Source organism: Phallusia mammillata, chromosome 1 (genome assembly GCF_965637545.1).
Source record: "Phallusia mammillata chromosome 1, kaPhaMamm4.hap1.1, whole genome shotgun sequence".
In the NCBI taxonomy this organism is placed as follows: Eukaryota; Metazoa; Chordata; class Ascidiacea; order Phlebobranchia; family Ascidiidae; genus Phallusia; species Phallusia mammillata.
The window spans coordinates 3,118,317-3,140,851 of NC_137252.1; the positions used below are offsets into that span (position 1 = coordinate 3,118,317).

At 36.7% G+C, this 22,535-nt stretch overlaps 3 protein-coding genes across 13 annotated transcripts; 1 reads left to right on the forward strand and 2 right to left on the reverse strand.

Annotated features, from left to right (window-relative positions):
- Positions 1-749: 749 nt before the first annotated feature.
- LOC145208418 (GDP-D-glucose phosphorylase 1-like) lies at positions 750-5,361 on the forward strand. Of its 10 annotated transcripts, none has more exons than XM_080078925.1 (9): positions 750-1,004; positions 1,072-1,275; positions 1,464-1,645; positions 1,971-2,132; positions 2,427-2,575; positions 3,191-3,354; positions 3,549-3,682; positions 3,817-3,943; positions 4,062-5,361. In XM_080078925.1, the coding sequence occupies exons 3-9, from the start codon at positions 1,487-1,489 to the stop codon at positions 4,316-4,318; spliced, it is 1,152 nt and encodes a 383-aa protein (XP_079935051.1). In that variant the 5' UTR covers positions 750-1,004; positions 1,072-1,275; positions 1,464-1,486; the 3' UTR covers positions 4,319-5,361. The 10 variants fall into 10 exon arrangements, with proteins under 10 accessions (XP_079935051.1, XP_079935046.1, XP_079935048.1 ...); XM_080078920.1 differs by having other exon boundaries at positions 1,474-1,645; XM_080078922.1 differs by having other exon boundaries at positions 1,477-1,645.
- A 127-nt stretch (positions 5,362-5,488) lies between these two features.
- On the reverse strand, positions 5,489-7,074 carry LOC145208509 (uncharacterized). Its single transcript, XM_080078954.1, has 3 exons — positions 6,824-7,074; positions 6,077-6,315; positions 5,489-5,649 (listed from the first exon to the last, which is right to left on the reverse strand). Exons 1-3 carry the CDS (start codon positions 7,016-7,018, stop codon positions 5,601-5,603), a joined length of 483 nt encoding a protein of 160 aa, XP_079935080.1. The 5' UTR covers positions 7,019-7,074; the 3' UTR covers positions 5,489-5,600.
- Positions 7,075-10,068: 2,994 nt separating this feature from the next.
- On the reverse strand, positions 10,069-20,911 carry LOC145203287 (uncharacterized). Of its 2 annotated transcripts, none has more exons than XM_080075845.1 (11): positions 18,717-20,911; positions 17,228-17,487; positions 16,254-16,436; positions 15,776-15,850; positions 13,896-14,108; positions 13,670-13,692; positions 12,592-12,801; positions 12,130-12,291; positions 11,611-11,719; positions 11,104-11,240; positions 10,069-10,750 (listed from the first exon to the last, which is right to left on the reverse strand). In XM_080075845.1, the coding sequence occupies exons 1-11, from the start codon at positions 18,997-18,999 to the stop codon at positions 10,471-10,473; spliced, it is 1,935 nt and encodes a 644-aa protein (XP_079931971.1). In that variant the 5' UTR covers positions 19,000-20,911; the 3' UTR covers positions 10,069-10,470. The 2 variants fall into 2 exon arrangements, with proteins under 2 accessions (XP_079931971.1, XP_079931970.1); XM_080075844.1 differs by having other exon boundaries at positions 17,228-17,490; positions 18,717-20,910.
- Between the last annotated feature and the right edge of the window lie 1,624 nt (positions 20,912-22,535).

The following is a 22,535-nucleotide window of genomic DNA, read 5'->3' on the forward strand; positions in this document are numbered from 1 at the left end:
CTGGTATTGGTTAGTTCGCAAATTTTAAATGCAAAACACACTGTCCTGTTTTTAGGCCAGAAAATACACGATTTTAAGACTGATATCATAACGTTTTGTCCTAAATAGTTGTGTTTAATACCAGACAAATTAATTGCAAATCTCTTCGTAACATCAACAAACAAAAAGTTAATGCTTGCCTAAAATTCCTTTATCATTCACACTGCCGAGGCCTTGTCATTAATCTGCCATTTATTGCTGATAAAGAGACGCGACTACATTGTATTTTGGAATCACAACGTCTCAATACAATCCATCAACAAAGATTATTATCAAACCCCAATACACTCATGATTGAATTTAGTCTGTACGTTCCAGGCACGCGATTCTGTCACTTTTCTGTTTTGACCTTGTCATTTTTTGTTTGCTTACCCTTTCTTATGGCCGGACGCCCACCGCGTTGACAAAAGCCTTTCAAGTATTTTGATACCTTCGAGCACGGCTTGGGTTCTTCAGTCAAGCGGAAAAGTTGCTACCGGGAAAAGCAGTCGAGCAGAAAATATCTTTTTTTTCATTATGGGATGCCCGATAATTGACAAATTAAAAAGTGCTTTCAGCAACAAGTTAGACAAATATTTTATGATGCAAACAAAAATTTGATTTTGTGACAAATGCAAAACTGTTCTAACACATTTCTATTTCCTAATTTTAATTTTTAATGCAAACATAAGTTTTAAAAGATTTTTTGCTACGCAACAAGTCTACATTTTCAACAAACCACTTTTTATAATTTACAACAGAACAGCTTCCACTAACGTACACAACTCTTTGGTTGTCTGGAGACAATAGCACGTGTGCTGTTGAAAAGCAGAGCCGAAACAGCTGCAACCTGCAACGTTGTTTTCCGGTTCTCAGCAGCATGAACAGAAAAAGCTAAAAGTTTCTTGGAAAATGTGCATTTGCGGCAGGCAAAGTGCTAACGTTGAAAAAGACAAGCAATATAAAAGTCTCTACTAACTAGTAAGGTGATAATTGTACTGTAAATTGTTGTTAAACATTCAAACATTGTCATTAAGCAATATGCATGTAAAGGTTGACGCCGACGGAATCTTGTTCGTTTTTGCACACCAACGTTTCAGTTGCTTTGATTTAAGAGAACATTTTAGCCAAAATGGCTTGTCAAACAGTTTCTTTTGTTTGTTTCAAAATCCTGTTAAATTGTTTTTATACTCCCGTTCATGTGAAGTGAGGATTGTCAATGGTTTTGGCTCTGGTACAGTTGACTCATCATCTCAGGTTTGATGTTTAAACAATGCAATTTTATAATTGAACATGAATTTGCCATGACAAAGGCATTTCCCTTCCTGACTCCTGACAATAATTATTAATTATTTCCTTCCACAGTATAAACTCATAATGTTCACTGTTCTCTACCATTGCTTTTACATGCAAATAGTTATTACTTATATCACTTATCATTTCAGTATTTTTCAGCAGTGGATTTCAAATGGCATCGTCAAATATCTTTGATTACAAAGCATCAGACTTTTTATTTGATGTTCCAAATCATTCATTTCATGAAGGTGTGCATTCAGATTTTGACAAATGTTTACTCTCAAAATGGAACAAGGCTCATGACAGCGGACTATGCAAGTATTTTTTACAGGTTGGTAGTTCAGCAACTGTGTGAATAAAGTAGGACTTTAATTTGAGGGCTAATAGTTCATCGCTGTCCGGGTATACCAGTTTTCATCAGTGATCCTTAGCTTGTGGGTAATTACCTCATAAGAGGTTTTGAGAATGCAGCAGGGTGTAACTACATTGTGTTATTTTGATTGTTTTTAAGAGGGTGTATATATTCTATCTGGTTGTTTTCAGATGAACCACTGCTTTACCTACATTTGTTATACTTTCAGTATTTTTGTTTAGTTTTGGTTTTAAAAGTGTTGCAGTTTTTTTTTAAAAAATTGTGTTATTAATTTTTGTTTTAGCTTGAATGTAAAACCATTCCTGGAAATAAAGGTTATGTCGCCCAAATGAATGCTCAACGAAAAGAACGTCGTGCGCCTCAATCCTTTCACAGTGTAAACATGCCATTTGATCCTGACAAATTCAATTTTACAAAAATTAAAGTGGACGAAATTCTTTTTCAAGTATGTCAAACTTGTTGCTTATTTTTTGTTGTGTTTATTTCTATGCAAACAGATGGTGTGTCTAATATTTGATCCATTTGCTTAACTTTTATTGTGATGGCGGTAAAAAGTGATTTTCATTATAACCAATTAACCTACTCTTAGCTTCCTCTACTAAATGAATATTTTATATCCAGTGGCTCCATTATAAATTGTTTACACAACATGCCTGGTGATAATCATTTTTTGAAAAACATCTGAGTAAAAGAAAAAGGGCATTATGAAATTACATTAACTGACATTGTACTGTTTTAGGTCCAGAAACAGAGTGTCATAGACGATAACTGCAATAGTTTGAATGTAAATAGCAATGGGACACATGAATTTGAGGACATGTTTATCATTAATGTCAGCCCTTTTGCAGTTGGCCATTCATTGGTGGTGCCTAATCTTTCTGAATGCAGGTGTTTGCATGAACCAACTTACCATTAATTATTCAACTTTGCATGAATAATGTATGACAAATTTGTTTGCATGAGATTATTACTTTGGTGGTGTGAAACTAACTTCAGTAATTATTACAACTGTTTGTCTTTCCTTTTCTAAATATAAATTGGGTGTGATTCATTGGTACCAAATGCATGCATATTTGGCGTATGTTATGCATAACAGATGGTAATCACCTTGTCTTTGTCAGATAACAACCTGGCGTTCCCTATGTGCACGGTATAATATACATTTACTCACTGTTTATCTATACATATCATGTAACTAACTATGTGTACGTTCTTTGCATTCTGGTAATGTTTAAAGCTGAATGCAGTATATTCTTAGACCAGTACATTTTATGCACTTTTTTGCTGAATTGCAAACTATAACATATTATCAGAAAATTTTACAGCAATTTACACATTTGCTTCATTCAAAATGATTTTTTTTTAAATTATCTGTATTGTTAATGTTACCACATTTCCTACTTAATCACTTGTCGCCAAATAATAAACTGGCTTTTTCTTTGTAAATTGTCATGTACATTTGCACATTGTCTGTCTATTGCTTACTAATATAAATGTTTTCAGAGCCCAGGTGCTGACACTCCATGCGTTGGAACTGGGGGTTGAGATGCAAAGTTTAAGTGCTTGTCCCAATTTCTATGTTGTTTTCAATGGAATGTGTGCCCATGCTTCGGTTAACCATCTTCATTTGCACTGTTATTATTTTAACGTTAAAAAACCCTCACAAGGTAAGTAGAGCTGCAAGAAGATAAATAACTGATTTATCTTATTTAGTTAAAGAAGTTTTAGCGTGTTTTTTTGAAAAATGTATGTTACATTTTAATATAAGACTTGAAGTTAGAAAAAAATAATGTCAAATAAGCACCTACAAAGTCATTGAGCTTCCTAATTAATGTAAATATGTAAACATCATATTTTGCAGACCGCCAGTGCAATGGATCAACTCCAGCCCAAAAAACCTCTTTACCCGTGCAACGAGATGATCTTAGTTTTCAACCTGTATCAAAATCATGTTTTGTTTGTCATTCTATGCCAGTTCCAGCAATTGTGTTTCAGGTAAATAGTTTTGTAACAACAAAACCTAAATCAATGCTAGCTGTATGTAATATATTTTACTTGCTACCCTTAACCGCAATTCTAAGTTGTGTTTTTGCATGCATGACATATGGGTATGTCTTTTTTCTGTTTAGGTTTTATCTGCTGCCGAAATATCTGTTGTTTCGACTATGATACATTTGGTAACTCAATATTTTGTGAAAGAAGGTATTGCACACAACCTGTGTGTAGTGAAAGCCAGAAAAATCCAAACACAATCAGGTACAACATTTTAAAAATCAATTTGCTAGAGTTTTGTAGAATAATATATTATAGTGGCACCTGTAATAATCAAAAATCTATTTCTTTTACATTTTAAAGATACGACTTTTATTTCCAGGAACCCAAGGACCAATTGGTGATGATTTTAACGCCATTCGTATTTTTCTGTGGCCCAGACGTAAAATGGCAGGAGCCAAAATAGAAAACAGATTGAACGCAGCTGCGTGTGAATTGTCTGGCCATGTTTTCCTGCAGCCGGATTTGTATGAAAACATCACTGAAGAAACATGGGAAAAACACGCTGCGAATGACGCGTTACCCCCTGATGAGTTTAATGCCATTGTTGAACAAGTTAAGGGTATGCTTAATCATTAGTGTTTAGCAGTGATGTTCCCTATTGGCATTGGTGGGATTCATTTTTTTTTGTCTGTTGGTTCTATTACAAAAGTCACATTTTTCAGCCGGTTCTGTTACAAAAAGTCCATTGACATAATAACCAGTAATGGTAACCGGTTCGCTGATCTCATAAAATTTCGTGAGACGGTTCTATAGAACCGGTGCAAACCGGCTGAATCCCACCTCTGCTTATAAGCGTTAAACTGAACACTGCTCAAAAATTGTCGGCACACAAGTAAATTTAATCTGCACATTCTTATATAATGCAACATACACTATTATTATTCAGACCAACAGCCTTGCTTAAATGGTCCTTTACTGTATAGCTTCCATAGCTTATTTATATGTCTAAACACATAAAAACGGTATGGGTGGCGTTACCTAGCCGTCCTTAATCAAAAGGACACTTCAACTGAAAAAATACTTCAAAATTTAATCGTGTAATTAACAAACTACGTTTAGTTCACCCGAATAAACGCCCGGGTATTTGTTAGATATATCTTCTCATTTGGGAGTGTTGTGTAAAAAGTAAACATATTAATTGCAGCTTTGTATTTAGAACGATAACTTTTTGTTTTGTACACATTCAAAAGGTTGCAAAATGTCGCTGTTTAAGATATATTGTGTGTAATATATTTTACTTTTTTACATCATATCTTCAAAACTGCTGTTTCTTCAAATGCAATGTAATTTTATTTATGTTTGTAGTCAGATATTATTGTAATGCAAACTTCTTCAAAAACGTCACGTTTTATATGTACTTGTTTTATGTGTGTGTGTGTGTGTGTGTTTTCGGTTCATGCTGTTTATTTTGCAATGCGTAGCCTACTGTTCAAAAATGAATATGATGAAAGGGTATGAATTAATATAATTAGTTGACACAAGCCAACAAGCGTTTGAGGCAACAAAACAGAAAACATGTCAAAAACGGAAATTTGTCGACCTCTAGTGGTCAATAAGTGTGACTTCGGTTTTATGCAGTCTGCACAGATTATTTAATAAAGTCCACGAGTTGAAGCGAATATGAGAACTGCTTCTATTTTTGTCCTGGTTTTTGAGTATCCATGTGAAAAATACTTGTGTTAGGTGGATCTACGGCCGTTTTTTCGGGCTTAAATAAGCGAGAACTACTTTTGGTTTGATGGACTGTTGTAATGACAAAAACGCTGTAACACTGTATGTAGAAAATTGAGTTTTATTAAACGAACGAGTAACTTTAGAACTACTACAAGGTCAGGTTTGTTATCGATGTGCAGACTCTTCAATACATTTTAAATTGTCGATGAGTCAAATTCATTTCATCCACGTATCTGCAAAAAATATAAATAGTTTGTTGTAAGTTTCCGGTTTAAAGTTGTGTTTAAGTAATTTCCCACAGATAAAGTTATTGGTTTAGGTATAAAGTATGTTGGGTTGTTTGGAAAGATTTAAATACCTTTTAACTGTTTAGCAAAGGAAAAGTTAAAAGGTTCCAAACATTATTGTAATAGATTGAAGATCGTTGACACCCCAGGTTATAGACCCCAGCGTAAAAACTTTACAAAACAAGCTAAAACCAAACTGTAAATTCTTCATGTTATTTTACCTTCAAACCCTATTATAACAAACTCTTCGTGCTCCTGAAATTCCGGTTTGGTAACCACTGTGTTACAAGTGGGTTTTCATGCTGCTAGCTACTTGCGAATTCGCAAATAGTTGCATCTAACTATTATAGTGATCTAAAATATTAAAGTTTACCTGGACATGGCGCTAGTTACAATGGGATGTCGATTTCCAGTTTGTGGGACCATTTTTGGGGCAGGTCCAAGGCCAGTTCCCCACTTCGGGTGTTCTATTCTTATCGGACGGCCACGGGAGGGCAGCATTTCACGCAATGTCGACCAATCTTCACAACGAGTGATGCGGAGTGACGGGTACGTTTGTTCTTCTTCACCTCTTCTGCTCATTTCACGCAACGACCGCTGTCTTTGTGGCAGCTGCATAGAAATCATAATCGATATTTTTTTCATACATTTTATTTGTTGCTATAATATACTTCAAAATGCTAGCAAGTAATTTATAGTTTACTTGATATTGCACATGTTCTTTATTCACTACGAACAAGTTCGAGTTAAAGTTGTGTTTGCCTACACTCTTATGTTATTGCATGACCATAGTTTTGTCCCGCCTCCGCAATATCGCTACTTCGCCGTCACCACTTATCACTTCTTAGCCCGCGCATGCAAAAAGGTTGCCCACCTTTGTTCTATTGGCGGCTACAGTTAGGCTACAAAACTATTTCTGTAGCAGCACAAATGATTGTTAGTAGTAGAACAATGATACAATAGTGATTGTTAACGACAGTAAACCACCTAATTACAATTGCAAGTCTCTATTAAAGCTATGATATATTTCAATACCTTAAATAGTAAATGCAACAGAAAAACAAACCTACAGCACCCTACCTTAATAGATGCATTGATACATATATATTGGAGCACTTACCCATTCTGGTGGCAGTTCACTTGTTGATTTCGGTGTATCGATTGTCTTATGCCTAGGAACCGGGGCCGAATCCCTTGTGTCCAATGGGTCGTAGGGTCTGGACACCCAAACTGTTTCGGGAGAGGGTGGGGTCTTTTTGCCACTACTGTGCGTGTATTTGAAGTCACCAAACATTCCCAAACACGCGGAAGCCATTCTTTTTGCCCAAAATACGTTCCCTGTAATTGCATTAAGATTAAGGTGTAAAAACTGATAAAAATAGTACAAGCGTTTTTTGTAACAGTCGGGCTATCTTATTGTACTAAAAAGACATAGCCTACTTTTGTTTTATAATACGTCGCTACAAAAGTGAAAAGTATTGAATGTATCTGCATGTAATATTTCTAAGTGTAAAACAAGTTTTCTGAAACCACACTGTCAACAACTAACACTTCGCTACAATGTGAATGATAATCTTTTTCTCGTTTACGTCGCATGTAAACAGTTGTAAAATTTACGACTTTTTTGTCTCAATAAAGCTTCCATAAACGCCTGTTCAAACATTGCTGGTTCCGTAATCCATTTAAACCCCGGCTACAGAGCTACAGAGAAAGCAAAGCATATCTAGTTTCAGGCCTAACATATTAGGACAAACCTTTGGTGTGTCAACTTAAGGACACAAAGCTTACAACACGCTTCGCGAGGGCTTTAGTTGAAAAGCTCGCAAACACAATTGAAAGAAGCCAGACAATGTGGTTTTTGGCACTCGCGCACAAATGAAACTCCTGCTGTAGAGATATTTAAAGGTCGCCCAAACAAAAGTAGGCGGTAATATGATTACAGGCAACACGTAGCTACACATACCAATTAACTTCAAAATGTGTCTGTTTTAAAATATGTTCAACCCAAATGTCATAATTTAACCCTCACTTTATTTTTGTAATTCAAGATTAAAGTCAATTGTTCACTGTGAATGTTGCCTTTGCAAACAACTCCCCACTTTAAATCAAAAAAATTGTTAAACTTACTTTATGACGTCACATAAAGTACAGCATTATGAGCAGAAGCCAATTCCAAAATAAACAACGGTTTTGTTTGTGACTTTTTGACGTTTAACAATGTCAGCCAGCAGTATTGTCAGAGATCAAAAGGCCTCAGTTGGTTCTCCGTTTCAGTTTGTGCCTTGTACCCCGAAATTACTGAGACCAAATGCAACTAACGCGCCGATTCTTGAAAACTTGTTTTCGCAACTTGTAACACCAGGTAAGTTGACGCCATTTTGTGCAAATTTTAGTGAATTTGTGAAGTCAAATTTTTCAAAGTTTTTGTCAATTTAGTTGTAAGGCCCGTGTTTCTCAGTCTGTGTTGGTCTTAGACTATTGCCGTTTAAGCATTTGTAAGTGAATGTATAATAATGAAAACGTTTTATGAAGTTGAAAACAGCGCTGGTATGCTTTTATGACCACACAGCATGATTCCTGCACATTTAGCAATGACCTCATATATACTACACGAAAAACAGTCATGCTTACGGACCGATTGTGCACTTTAAATGAACTGTAAAACTGTGTAACATGCAACAAAAATGACACGGCGTTTGTCTTGCAAACCAACAATCTTATTTATTATTAAAACAATGACTTTGGTTGTGTTTACGTTTAAACAACAGCTAAAGATGTTTACGTTGAACTAAGTTGCTCTTTAGCTCCACCACTGAAGCAAAATTATTAATGCCACAGAATTTATACTGGTTCTTTACAGCCGCGTTTTAGTCCCAGTCCATTAGTAGACGAAATTTTTATTGGCTGCTTGTTAATGGTAAAACGGGTGGTGTGGTATTGACTGGAAGCTTACGGAAATCGCATACTTATTTGTAAAGTTGTATGCAACCCTTTATCAACTTAAGCCAACATTGTGACCAGTGGAGGGATTACAATTTTTTGTCAGCCGGTTCTATCACAACAGTTATATTTTTCAGCCTGTTCTGTTACCAAAAGTCAATTGACAGTAACCAATAATGCTAACCGGTTCGCTGATCTCATAAAATTTCGTGAGACGGTTCTATAGAACCGGTGCGAACCGGCTGAATCCCACCACTGATCGCAACCCTTTATCAACTTTTATCATAGTTTCAGAACCTTCAACATCAAGTCTTCTGGAACAGAACGTACCGAGCACTCCAATTTCTCAAATTCCTCATACAAGCTCCCAAACCAGCAACAGTTTATCGTTTCAACAACTACTAACTCCAGATTGGACACCGGTGGCATCCGTTATGGCGATTAAAGGTTGGTTAAAAATTTTTGTCTGGCAAGAAACAAAGATAACCTTATTTACCTTAGCGGATTCTGGTTTCTATTTTGTTTTGCAGAAAAACCCCTACCGCTCAGCAAAACGACAGCCACGTAAGCACGTAACCGTTTTTCAAATAAAATTACATCACCTTTCCTTTTAATAAAGAGCACGTGGGCTTTACCTAAACATAACCTAATTATTCAGCCACATTTAAGAACGCTAGACACTGGCCTATACATTTAAGTAAGGTGACGGTTTTTCGCTGAAAACTGCGATTTAATTGTTTTTGATCCAGTTATATTATTCGTATGCAATCTCTTTTTTTTAGGACACAAAGTGTGAAGAAAACATCTGGTAAGTACTTGTAACACGAATCTAAATCTGACTAATTCATTCACCATTACAATATTCATTAGATGGAAATGGCGGATTCCAGATTGTACCGGAATCGGGTTGTTCAAGTTTAACACCCGCCACTTCTAACACAAACAGTTGTAAAGAGTCGACCAATTCCGATGTGTTTGAGAATGAGCCGATTTGGGGTTGACCCAAAACGGATTTAGGCATCAAATCTGTTCTTAGTCAGTTCTTTAACAACAAGCCATCAACCAAGCCACAGGTCCGTGTTTGAAGACAATTACATCGTTGCTCCTACTATACAGCTTAATTCCCGAAGATGCCTGCAGTTTTTACGAATTACAGGGTATGTCTCATAAAGATTTCAGCAATTATTGATATCCTAATTTTTTATTTAATACCCAAACGTGCATTTTTTGTTCATGTGCAGACCAATTTACATAAAACCCTCGATCCAGTCTAAAGAAATCTAGATCGAAATGCGAAATGTGTATCTTCTATCTTCAATATTATGACTATCTTCAGCCCTTGTGTATACAGATAACAACCTAAAACTAGATTGTTCAGATACTTGAAGTGCATTAAACTATTTTCTAATTGTTTACTGCAAAGAATCGTTTGAAGAATTTATTGAACGTGTATAAAAGTATGTCGTCGTCTTGGCAAAAACAAAACGCATCATTGTAAAAAAATATTTAAATAAACAACCCAGGATATATAATACAAAACACACAAAATAATGGAAACACGTATACACTGTTCTGAGGTAGCATAAATACAAGACGTTTTGTTACAATGTTGTCCGTCATTATTACCATAAAAAACGCATCCCAGCTCCTGTTTTACTTTGGTACAAAAATATATAATTTGGTCTTGCACCACACAGAAGGTGTTTCATTCCAAAAACAGGATTTGTATTGAGATTTCAAACGATAAAAAACTTGGTGAATGAAGATTCTTGTTCTTAAAACCCTTTGCAATTCAGATTTGATTAAAACAAGGACCTTATACGTTTATCACCTTGTTTTCCACACCAGGTTTCTTGGTACTGGTAAACCAGTTAAAACTTGTAGTTTTCCCTGGCGCAGGGACAACAGTGGCCACACAGGCCTGTTAAAAAACGTCCTGAAAGTGTAAAGATGTCGCTTTTCGGCCGCCGTGCTTGCGTTGTAAAACGAGAGAACGCCTCTCTCGTAATCGAGAAAAATCCCAATCCGGATCACTTTGGTAGCATGGCTGGCGGCGTGCGATGGGACGAAGATGTATTCCTTGTGGTTTTTGTGAATAGCCGAGAACCTGTTGCACAATTAGTCAAATAAAAGAGTCTAAAAATACCAGCACCAGTCCCATTATTTTTTTAACATCTGTGACAAAATAATGGTATTTTTAAGCTAAAACTGCAATCTGTACACCCGTGAGCATAACTCTTGGCACATTGTTATTTCAGTTTAAAAACAGGATATACTCTTGTCACATGGATACACTACTGACAATTCTACATACTAAAGGCTTGTTAAATAACAGTGTAAACTTTTATATCAGTTGCTCCCACGCAGTCCGTTTAAAGTTACTCACTATCGCCACATAGCGGTAAATTACAAGTTAAAGCTCTTTCACCAAAACCCATTAAATTTACCACAATAACCAACCTGTCAGGGTAAGTGAGACATAAAGCCCATGAATTATGTTCATCAGCTAGCGTTCTGGTTCCTTGCATATGTTTGTAAGCAACACCGAGTCGATACTCCATGCTACGATTCACCGATACTTCCCAGTATTGCTTTCCCTGAATAAAAAGTCGTTAGTGTCCCATACTTTGGAATATACAGGTAAAGACTAAGCAAAATAATTTCGCGGTTTTCTATGGAATTAACCGGACGATTTTCTTAACAAATAGTTACAGTTGGATTTTCGATAATTGTGCAAATAAGTGGATTTACGACAAACCGGATTTGTCCCTAGTGAATCTTGACCAGTACAGGATGGATTGGGCAATTAAATAAGTTATAGTCATCTCATCTTATGACATCATTTACACTTTCTAATGACATCTAAGTTATCAACAACAAAACATCAAAAGGATTTTTGTGATGAAAACAGTCTTAATGTATCTGCGGTGATATCTAACATATCTTTTACGTGGCAAGTTGTCCTACCTGTGTAATGGACGAATCTCCAAGAACAGTTGCGAACTGAGCTCTCTTCAATCTTCCATTTAGCCCGTTTATGTTGTTTAGTCCATACGGCTTCGTTTGATAGGGGTTTCTGCACAAAGAAAGTTATGCTGTACTGACCACTTCTGAAGACCATGCTTCAAGATATGCCATTATCCTGATGAAGGCGTCTCATATGAGATGCCGAAACGTTGTTTTACATTAAAAATATGCTTGAAGAACAACAATTGTTAATACAGTATGCCTAGCAACAACTGCTTACTACAAACGAATTCGTTAGTTACATACCGGTTAATTGCATTCCTTTTGGGGAGACTGGAAGTTAGCAAGCTTATAAAGATAAGAAAGGACCGGTCAATCAAATATTCCGGTTATTTGCCAAAAAATCTCGACAAATTAAATATGCGATTAATCAGATTCGGTTCAGAGCCAAAATTTGCGACACGTATAGAATCTTCAAGTTTTTTTCCGCTGAGACTGTTTGACAGTGTTTAATCTTACCCTCCAGCTAGAGATGCCATAGAGGGATGACTTTGTTTCGTTGCAACGACTCCGTTTCTCTCTGATCCGATATATTCGACAGAGGAGTAGTTCGCTGCAACTCGCAATGCATTGTGGGCCGTGTTCGCGTCAAGCTTGAACGAAAACCGTTTCTTGATTTGCCTAAAATTTATTATTTTCCCAATAAAAAAATTGTTAAACGAACTGTACGACGCAATATAGACTATGTGGTATTTTTTTGCAAAAAAACTAATATTTGAAAAATTACACTAGAATCAGTTTCAATATAATGGGATTTTTGTAGGATTTGCCTGTGGCAAAAACAAATTAAGAAGGTTAAAAAGATGAAGTGTATACAAATTAAAGTATGTCAGTCAATCCGTGCTTAAACGTGATGTTTTTGTTCCATATTGATGCAACAGAGCAAAGTTGTGGAATTCCACATGTTTGTCTCTTTCTCACCTTGGGGTAATTCCATTCGAAATTACTACGTCATTTCCGTCAAACGTACTGTCGACTTCGCAGCCATTCAAGCGTATCTTCTCAATCTCGTCCTGCACCGCGTTCAAATCCAGGCTCGGTTTAGGGACTGTCCCGTGCAGAGGAAACCCATCAGCGCCATCGCGTGGTGAAGATAACGCGCTCTCGGCTGTTGTGTGATCTTTGAAATCGCTGCAATATGCCGAAATATGTTAGTCTTTGGATGTCAAAGTTACAAAGTAAATATTCTTGTCAATAAAAATGGACACATATGTTTGTGAAAGAAACTGAATAAATGCCAAGCCATAGAAAGATCTACACTTTGAAAGATTTGCAAATGTGCTCCAGTAAATACGAGTGCAACGCTTATTTTTTTGCGTGGTGACAAATGTTGCTGTGCATGACAATACTGCGACCTTACTTTCATTTTATTCCCACACCAAAGTAATCCCGTTGGCGTTGCAAATTAAATTCTTAAAAAAAAACTTTTAGTGTTTCAAATCTACAAATTGTTCTGGTGGGCGATAGGTCAGCAAAAATACAAGTTCTTAAAAAAACAACTAGAATTTTGTTTAGCATAACACGAGTTAAATGACATTTTTTAAAACCTACAATTAGTGTTGGAAAACTTAGGTAGTAGGTCCACCGTAAGCTGTTTTTGAGAACCACTGACTATAAATCATTGGGCATTAACCTTTTCCTATCCCTACAGTTTTATCATCAACCCATCACGAGTAGTTTTAGAAACGCTGTCGCAACATTAGTCAAAAAACCTGGAAAACATGACGCAGCCATTGTCTTAGCCGCATGACGTCATAACCACATACTTAAAGCTGGTAAGAAACGTTGTTTATGACGTACCAAGGCTCTTTAGAACGTCTTAATTATCCACTCCATTCTACTTGGGTGTTAAGTGCGAAAAGCTGGAATAGTTGTGTTTATCAGGACAAACCAATAAATGGTTATTTTCGTGTTAGCAAGGTAAAGTAAGCTACTATTATACAGGAATCAAAAAGTCAATTACAAACACGATTTATCGAAGTTATTAAAGGATACTTACACAATAGTGAGTCCGTTGTATTCCTGAAAAAAAAACAAGTGTTAGTGACTACTTTTTTATTGACACATCCAAGGGTTTTCATTCCAAGATTACTTAAGTACGATCCAAAAGCAAAACTGTTGTAACATTGTTTTAAATGTATATATGTAAGGTAAATGCCTATCAAGACCATTTTGTCGGAAGATCCCACCTCTAGTGGGATTCGAACCACTGCAACTAAATTTACCTCCAGCATCTTCACGTCGTCTGCAGTTTTCAGAACAGCATCAATTTGTCCCCACGTGGTCTCCTGTTGATTCTGTATCCCATAGATGAGGTTGATCCGTTTCTGCTTCAGTTTATTCAGCTCAGTGGCGACTTCTTCCTCTTTCTTCCGGATGCGCTGGATGACTTGCTCGAATTGTGCGTGGATTCGCTGCAGAGCCTCGTCATTGCTTGTCTGCAGGGAAATTGAAAACCAACCTAAATTACTATTTGATAAGAATCGAAGTAGCACCAGATACTATAACTTAAACAGTGGCGTTGCTAAGGACCAAGTTGCAATTGATTTGAAATGAAAAATTTGACCCCAAAAATATTTGTTATAGCTTGAATAGTGATTTTGCAATATGGATTGTGGTCATGGTATAGGCTATCTACATTACTAGCTTGAACTGTAATTATTGCCCTGCTCTTGATTGGCTGCGGTTTTTACCAAAGCAGTTTTAGATGTTCGTTTTTCGGAAAAATCATGTGAAGCAATTTCTTTTAAACTTTGTTCTCAACAACTTTGCTTCAACACAACAATCGCAAATCCATCTCACTCTAGCGCCACATTGCGGATACATTGTGTTTGTTCCTTGATCATCGACCAGCGAACAACACCAGCAGCTGATAAGTGGTGCTCATTCACCGAATAATAACTCAAGATGTCGATTCAAGTACAAGTGTGGAATACTTGTGAAAACTCTATATTTGGACGAGGCCTTGTTTGCCAACACAAACACTGAAGCTATTTTGGGAAAAGCGACTTTTAGAATTTGAACATCTTGCAAGCGGTGGAAATGTGTCCAAGACTAAACTGTAGCCTTCTCAAAAATTGCGTTAAGGTTTTGGCCAAACTAAATTCAACAACGTGCAATGACGACTTGAAACAAGGCTTAATATGCCAAAAACCTTGCGTTTAACGATTATCAAAGAATACAATAAACTATCAAGAAATTTGAATGCGTGACCTCTTAATGCTAAAATACGTTTGATTTTAGTGTCAGTTTGAACCCTTAGCATTCATAAAGTGCTTTTCATAAATATAAAATTGACTAAACGGGGAATTTAATTTTGACAACACTTAAAAGGCCACAAACTTCAAACAAATTTTTGATGTCACAAATATCTCAATATTAGTTAGGCAATTTGCAAGATTTACACAGTGTTACAGCAAGTAAGTTAGGTCAAAATATTCGGCACCGCAATCGCCTTAAACTTATCCCGTTTAATTCCACACTCGTCCGCCACTTTAAGCGACAACAACGACAAACAATAAACAACAACTAGGAAAGTGTGAGTCCGGCTCTTCAGCCCCTCGAGTGACCAACTGGACACACAATGACCACGCGATACAAGTTGGATTAACATAGTTTTGGAAACTACAAAGTAGAGCCAGACTTGATAGTATCCTATAACATGGGTAGTTGATGTTCTATTTAATGATCTGTTACCATAGGCACCAGTATTAAAACAACTAAGTTACGGTGTATGTACTGTTTGTATTAATCCAGTCGTTGCTATGTCTGCACTGTTATTGTTTTGATTTTCTTTAGGTTTTGGGCTTCACAACACAAGAAAACACAATCAATAATGACCGAAATAAAAAAACATCTTTTGAACAATCTTACTCACTGGCCAAGATAGCGGATTGTTTGACGCACCCCACTTGTGTTCACACGGTTGTGGGTTCTAATCCACCCTGTGTCAATTGAGTTTTCTTAGTAAAAACTAAAGCGACATTGCTCCGTGCACCCAGCAGTAAATCCAGAACGAAATTAGTCACCAACACCCGAATCATTGTGAGCATAACGAGGATAAAAATTAAAAAAATAAACTTACGCTAAAGACAATTTTACTCACCTCAACCGATTTCCGTTTTGCTCTCATCTGAGAAATAGTGTTTTCAATTTTCCTCTTGCGTTCTGCTAAATTCACCTGCAAAAAATTGTTTGGTGTTCTTACTTTCTAGCAGTATAAGAAAAACTATGGGATATGATTGAAATGTGCATCAGAGATAAAATGCAAGCGCATTTTTATTCGTTTTTTTGACTTCAGTCCTGCAAAGTTTATGTTGCAAACTGTTTACGATTCAGCACAGTTGTAAGGAGGACTTATAAATCAGGAAACATGGAAAGTTGCAGCACAAATAAATCCGAGTGTGAAGTCAGGCACCAATCCCGTTTTATTTAAACCGACCCAAAAACCAGTTCTGATCTTCAACTCAGGGGTACAACGCTTTAGGAGTGCAATGCCAGACTTAGCAAAGCATATGGTGAGATTCGAACCCACGAACGTAGGTTTTTCTTCCCAAAATCACTGTAAGATAAACTTAACTTACTCGTATCGATTCAGCTGCGACCGGGATTGGCGACACATTATGGTCTTTATGTTTTTCGAAAGCACACTTGTAGCATACAGACTGTACACATGCAGCGCAGTACAACACCGCCTCTAGTGTCTCGCCTCCGCCACGCCCGTCGTGGTTGGGACACACAGACATCATATACCGCGGACTGGATTGCTGAAACAAAAATTTTTTTTTACCAGATTACCAGATTTGATCTTAATTCCTGCCTTAAGGAAAGTATGCAATGCACTGGCGCTAACGAATATTATTTTGCTGCAAAATTTCGCTGAAAAAAGTTTGCCCCCAGTGAGATATATTGAGGATTGCCATCGTCCTGGAGCTCAATAAACAAAGATTGGAAACAGATTGGTATTTTTCTCCGAATAAAAGTAGATTTTTCCGGGGAAAAATTCATCTGAAATTATGTAACCTTTGTGTCAAATAGTTTACGCCAAGAAAAATACCAAACCTTCCCACCAAAATTAACTTCCCAAGTAGCCTTAATTTAGATTCTTTACTGTGCTTATGTTATTTAACAACATCTTGCTTTGTGTTTTTTTGAATAAAAGTGGGTCTTTTATGATACACGGTAAATTAGAAAAACAACATGTAACGTTTTTGTAACTCTGACAAAATAAGGCTTAACTTAGAATTATAGACAGAATGACTCCTCTCCAACTCTAACTAGCCACCGAGTGTAACTAATGGTAAGATTCACATCAATGTATACTTTTAGAAATAAAACAAACATCTTCAAAGCTAAAGGTAACAATTGCTTAGCAAATTGATGCACAAGAGCACAACAATTGCGTTTACTTATGGCACAAAATAATAAAATTTGTTAGATGCATCCGTCTAATTGTAAGCACTGCGGTATAAATCCGCTTACTCATGTATATGACATAGACCTAGTACGTTACTGATCATATGATCAAGAACTTGAACAACAACTTTCACCAACTTACTTGTCCACCTATTTGTGGCAGGTTACTCTGCTTTTCGTTCGACTTCCGTTGATGTCTGACGTTTCCTGGACATTTCACGTCACAAGGTAATTCCCCTAGCACGTTTGGGGGTGTGTCTTCGTCTAAAACCTCCATTTTTCCCTTGAAGAGATGCCGCTGGTTTCTCTTTAGCCCGGCTACCCCGTTAAGTTGGGTGGGAAGGGTGTAGCTTTTCTCTAAACTCCGGCTCTTGCTGTTGTTGCTTTTGGTCGAATTAGCAGCTGCTGAAAACCCGAATGTAAGAATGTGTTTAGCAGAATGTAAGATTAAGTACTTGTTATGGTTTTTTTACGTTACTAATTATTTACAAAATAACTTTTTTGACAAGATGAAATTAAATGCTTTAACGTCACAATGTTGTATCGGTAAATTTTTATCCGGTTTTCAAACAGTATTGTACAAATCACAAAATAGACAACTGTTATTCATTCAAATCTAACTATTCCTGGAGCCCAAATCTAATAATTTCACTAGCACCAAAATAAAGGCAAGCTGCAAATTTTTAGCTTGTTACAATGCAAAATACGAAAGCCTAACAGTTACTAATTGTGCTAAAACTAGCCCTAACACCAAGCACGTCAATAACTACCTAGTCCTGGTGGGCTTTAAATTCGATCGATATCAAATATAATTCCAAACATCAAACATTTATTGCCACGTCCATATCACAGTAAGTCGAGTGGGGCACTGTTTGTGATATCACAATGTTCATTAAATGGCTCTTGTGACGGGTTTCGAGACATAAACTGTTGAATGGCCCTTCAGTGACCTCTTCAGCGATAGCACGTCAAAATTCAGAAACGCAAATTCCGAAAAGTTCACATTTCGTCTTGGACTTGAAAAACCTATGATTTCTGCTTACATCCAAGCTTTGGTCAATATGTATTTGACTTTCAGACTCATGTCCAATGCCAATATCTAATTTGATCCATTTATGGTTGATGACGTCACTAACATTGTTGGGTTTGATATGACGTCACGTCATGACGCATACACATCTTTAAGTATGTAACAGACAGTATTGGGCTGAGCTAGTGATCCTAAATTTCCAATACGTTTGTAATCTGTGACCTAAACAACCAAATTAGTTTGCTCCTATAACAAGAGGCAAAGAACAACTAAGCAAATTGAAGCTAATAATATGTTTAGTACCGGTGGCTAAGGTGTTTTGTGACCCCAATCCCAAGATCTATAACACAACAACTCATCGACCTGTTGTAACCCCATATATTGACCATTTTAACCCCACTTGCGTCCTTATACCTGATTACTTCCCTGGTCAAAACCTCGCACAATAATAAAGTTCAGAGGTAATAGAAATATATAGCTAAATCTAATTCAATATATATATATATAGTAATGCTGATCAAGTAAGCGATTTCGTTACTCAATTTATTGAAAACGGTTCTAAAAAATATAGTATGAGTGCACAAAATCTGATGGTGCTTACTTGTAATTTTATTTTCCTGAGTCGTCTTGCTGTTAGCTTCTTCAACTTTATTCGTTTTATCCTTATCAGGGTCTGCTAAACCGATTTGACTTTTCCGTCGACCGTTCTTGCAACTGCACAAACAATTCAGCTCATCCGTCCACTTTGTACCACTTTTTCCGTTGCCCTTAGCAACGTCGTCCTTCTGCTTTACGCCTCCGTTAGCTGTGTCAGTTGCATGACCGTTCGGCAGGCTGACTTGGCAATGCGGGCACGATAATTTCACGTCCGTTGCGCCGGCCATATGTTGAATACAGTAAGCGGGCGCCCATGAAAAAACAACACAGCTACCTTAGCTCTTTGTACGCACGCCGTTAAAGGGTGCCTCTTGTAGGCTAGTAACTCCACTTAAGTCGTCCTTGAAAACCAAGTCTCCCAGTGACAATTTGCCTGCCTTGAAAACACAGCACTGGGTTGAAACAATTGGCGAGCGAAGCGGTTAATCTTAGCACTTCTGGTGTTTTCTTTCTCCGGGAAACAACCGGTATGAGTGCACCTTACTGTGGGGAATTAAAGCACTGTAAAACAAAGGCAGCAAACGGTGGAAATTACGTTACTATGAGAAAAGAAAACCAACTGTAAGATCAGTCGAAAGAATCCAGCTGTATATAACGTGAAAAAATAAGTTTTAAAAACTTGCCGTTGTAATTAAGTATCGTCAAAAACATGGTACAGCAACAACCTAGTGATTCTTACCACTGTTTTGGTTTACGTTTTTCTTGTTAAAAGTGGGTATGGGACAATTCTCTATGTACTTTCTACTGCTAATAAATGCTTTAGCATAGTTGCTTAAATTGTCATAGCCTATTGATGTGACTAGAGTCCTGCTGCACACGGAAATTAATACCCGTCCCATACAGACCGACGACTCGTTATTTAAATAATGCTGTTTCTTAAGAATGTTAACATATTATTTACTCCATAATAAAACACAACCTTTCTTTTGAAAAAAAAAAAACGTTTCACATTCTTTTAGCAAGCAGCTTAAATTTAAAAAAGAAAATCGGATTTCAGCGATTATCCCACAAACCGGCATATGTCTAAGACATAATCTTTTGATAACAAACGGTTTATGTGACGTCACAAACCTTTTCTCGAATGCGGCAATTGTTAATTATATTTGATGCCTGTTCGTTTTAGACATAAATAGGTGGGAACTGAAAGTGGCAAGCCATTTGTTTGTAACTTTACATAGCTTTTGATGTCTTTAGATTGTATGAAATTATGTTTTCAAGAAATAAATTATTAACAAATAATTTTAAAAAATATCGCTTGCAATGTGCTGGCTTATAAATATTTTAAAATAGTTCCATATGTCCTATTCGCAAATACTACAAACATCATAACTTGACACCAAATAAATCCAAAAAGTTGTTTTCAAGATCGGCGATTCATGATAATAACGAGTGCTGTTTATAGCGAAATCCCATATAGGGTAAGTTTTATTCATTTTGTGGCCAATTTGCCACCGTGCGTTCAACTGCCAATTACTTCGGTACAGTTTTAACCGTTTTTTTTTCTATTTTTAATCGAAACCAACATCTCTTGCCCATAAAAAAACGTTTCCAGACAAGATCCATGTAAACTTTTTACCCCTTTTCTGTATGTTTTGCTGCAGTTTCTAACTATCTTTTTTTAATGATAGCTTTTGTGTTAATTTTGATTTAACACAAACGACTGTTTTTCTGCGTTTTAAATATTTTTTCTAAACATTACCAAAAACGTACTTTCTGTATTTGAAAGCCTGATTTGCATAAGCCCTGTCAACAAAAACATATTCGGCGGCTATACTCAATGGTAAAAGTATACGAACACCGCCAATATGCCTTCACAGTGGATACAAACTAAGATTCTTTAACCCCCGAACTAGACAAAATTCAGAGACAACAAACGTGGGCTTCGCATACTTGGAAGAGTGATCCAGCACTTGGGAATGCCAATAACAAAAGACCTGCCAGTTGGTCACCCCAAAACGAGCCTGAGAGGCACCTGGCAAGTGCTTTGCAAGTCACTGACGCTAGAGTAGTAACTTGGGAAGGCCTCAAGTGGATCGATACATTGCCTACTTGAAGAGACTTTCTCTGAAAATCATCCCTGACCGTCCAGTCAACGCAAGGTGCAGTTAATAGATGACGGATGGCGTCTTAAATGTCTGAGTGGTAATTAAACTTACAAGTGTTTGTTAAAAGCACAATCAGAGACAGTGACCTCATTAATTTTTGTAATTATAAAGCTTGCAACGGCACCAAAAAAACAATTCCAAGTTTCATGATGATGTGATTGTGAAATTGGTGATCGATTCTCGGTGTGTAACAAGCTGTTGCGAGCAACTTTTGTCCAATAAACCGAATTAAAACAGTTTGCGATGATAATACTACCATTTGTTCTGCTTTACTTTAAAACTATTCCTCAAAATATATTAGATGTGTGCAACACAGAATTCGCAAATTATTGCCAATGTCCAATCACATTTGGGTTGTTTTTTGAGATATATTATTGCAATTCGTTGCCACGCCTTTGCACAATTCAAATCGATAAACCAAAAGGAACAACACCAAACAAATAAACTCTTATTTTTATCTCCGCTAGGTGGCAACAAAGTTAAAAAAAATTCGTACTTTGTTTACTAGAGACCTCTAGCGGTAAACTCGATTTTGTGTGCGAATGTTTGTCACTGATCTCTATAAACATATAGCAGTGATGTTTTTGCAAGCTAATGTGTAATATTTTCTATTTATGTTTTGTCGGATTTTCTTAATCGGTCCTTCTCAGTAATTTATGTACGTGAAATAATGTAGTCACTTAAACGATAAACTTTATCTTTAATGCCAAACGATTAAGTGTTTTTGAAAAGGTGCAAAATGTATCTTTTTTTCTACAACTCACGCAGTGCACGGTCTGGTTCTGTTTGCACAGTTGAAAGGATATCGCTGACACCAAGCACAAATTCAGGAACCCCTGCAGTTGCGCAACAGACAAATCACAAAACAGCAGCCAACTTGTTGAAACTTGACTGAAAGGCTTCATTTTTTTTCTTTTCGCGTCTTCCCAGTGGGAAAGCGTTAGTTTCTGTAGCCTATTCTCTTTTTTCTCTTGCAAGTTTCTTTATTATTGTTTGTGTACTAACACGCAGATGTTATAAAACCTATGTTATAACTCCATTGAATTTAGTCTTGACAAGAATGTATACCAGTAGGCCAGCAATCAATTTGAATAATTTTGAATCATTTTCTAAATATGGCGGGCACCGATTATGTAACTCAAGGCTGTTAACTGGTTGGAAGCACGGTGTATTTTCCTTATTTAGTATTAAAATTGTTTTGTAGTGAAAAAGAAATGGACTGAAAACGATTTGTGCAGGTATATAAGTGTTAAAAGTGTAGTTGGTCCAGCTTTCAAAACATGGCATATTAGATTTCAAAGCTGCTTAGTAAATAATGCGGCGTAAATATTGCGACATACTTGTTGATGATTGCCTTTTTTGCGAAGCAACCACTACGTATTGGCGTGTTTCGTCACCCGTATCCTTTTTCTCGTTGTAAAATTATTTCTTTGTTTCCTTTTGATGAGAAAGTTCCTCCTCCAGAAAGCCGTGACGAAACTCAAAATGGCGGACAGTCATTGTTCTGCTTTTTCGGGACTCAGGCGCGTGGTAAAGCCAATTTTAACGCGTTTTTCTCGCTATTTTTATTGGTTTTAGGAAAGTCTTTGTGATCTGTCGACGTGTTTAAGAGAAAACTCAGCCCCCTGGGCATTTTACTATTCATGACAGATGGTAAA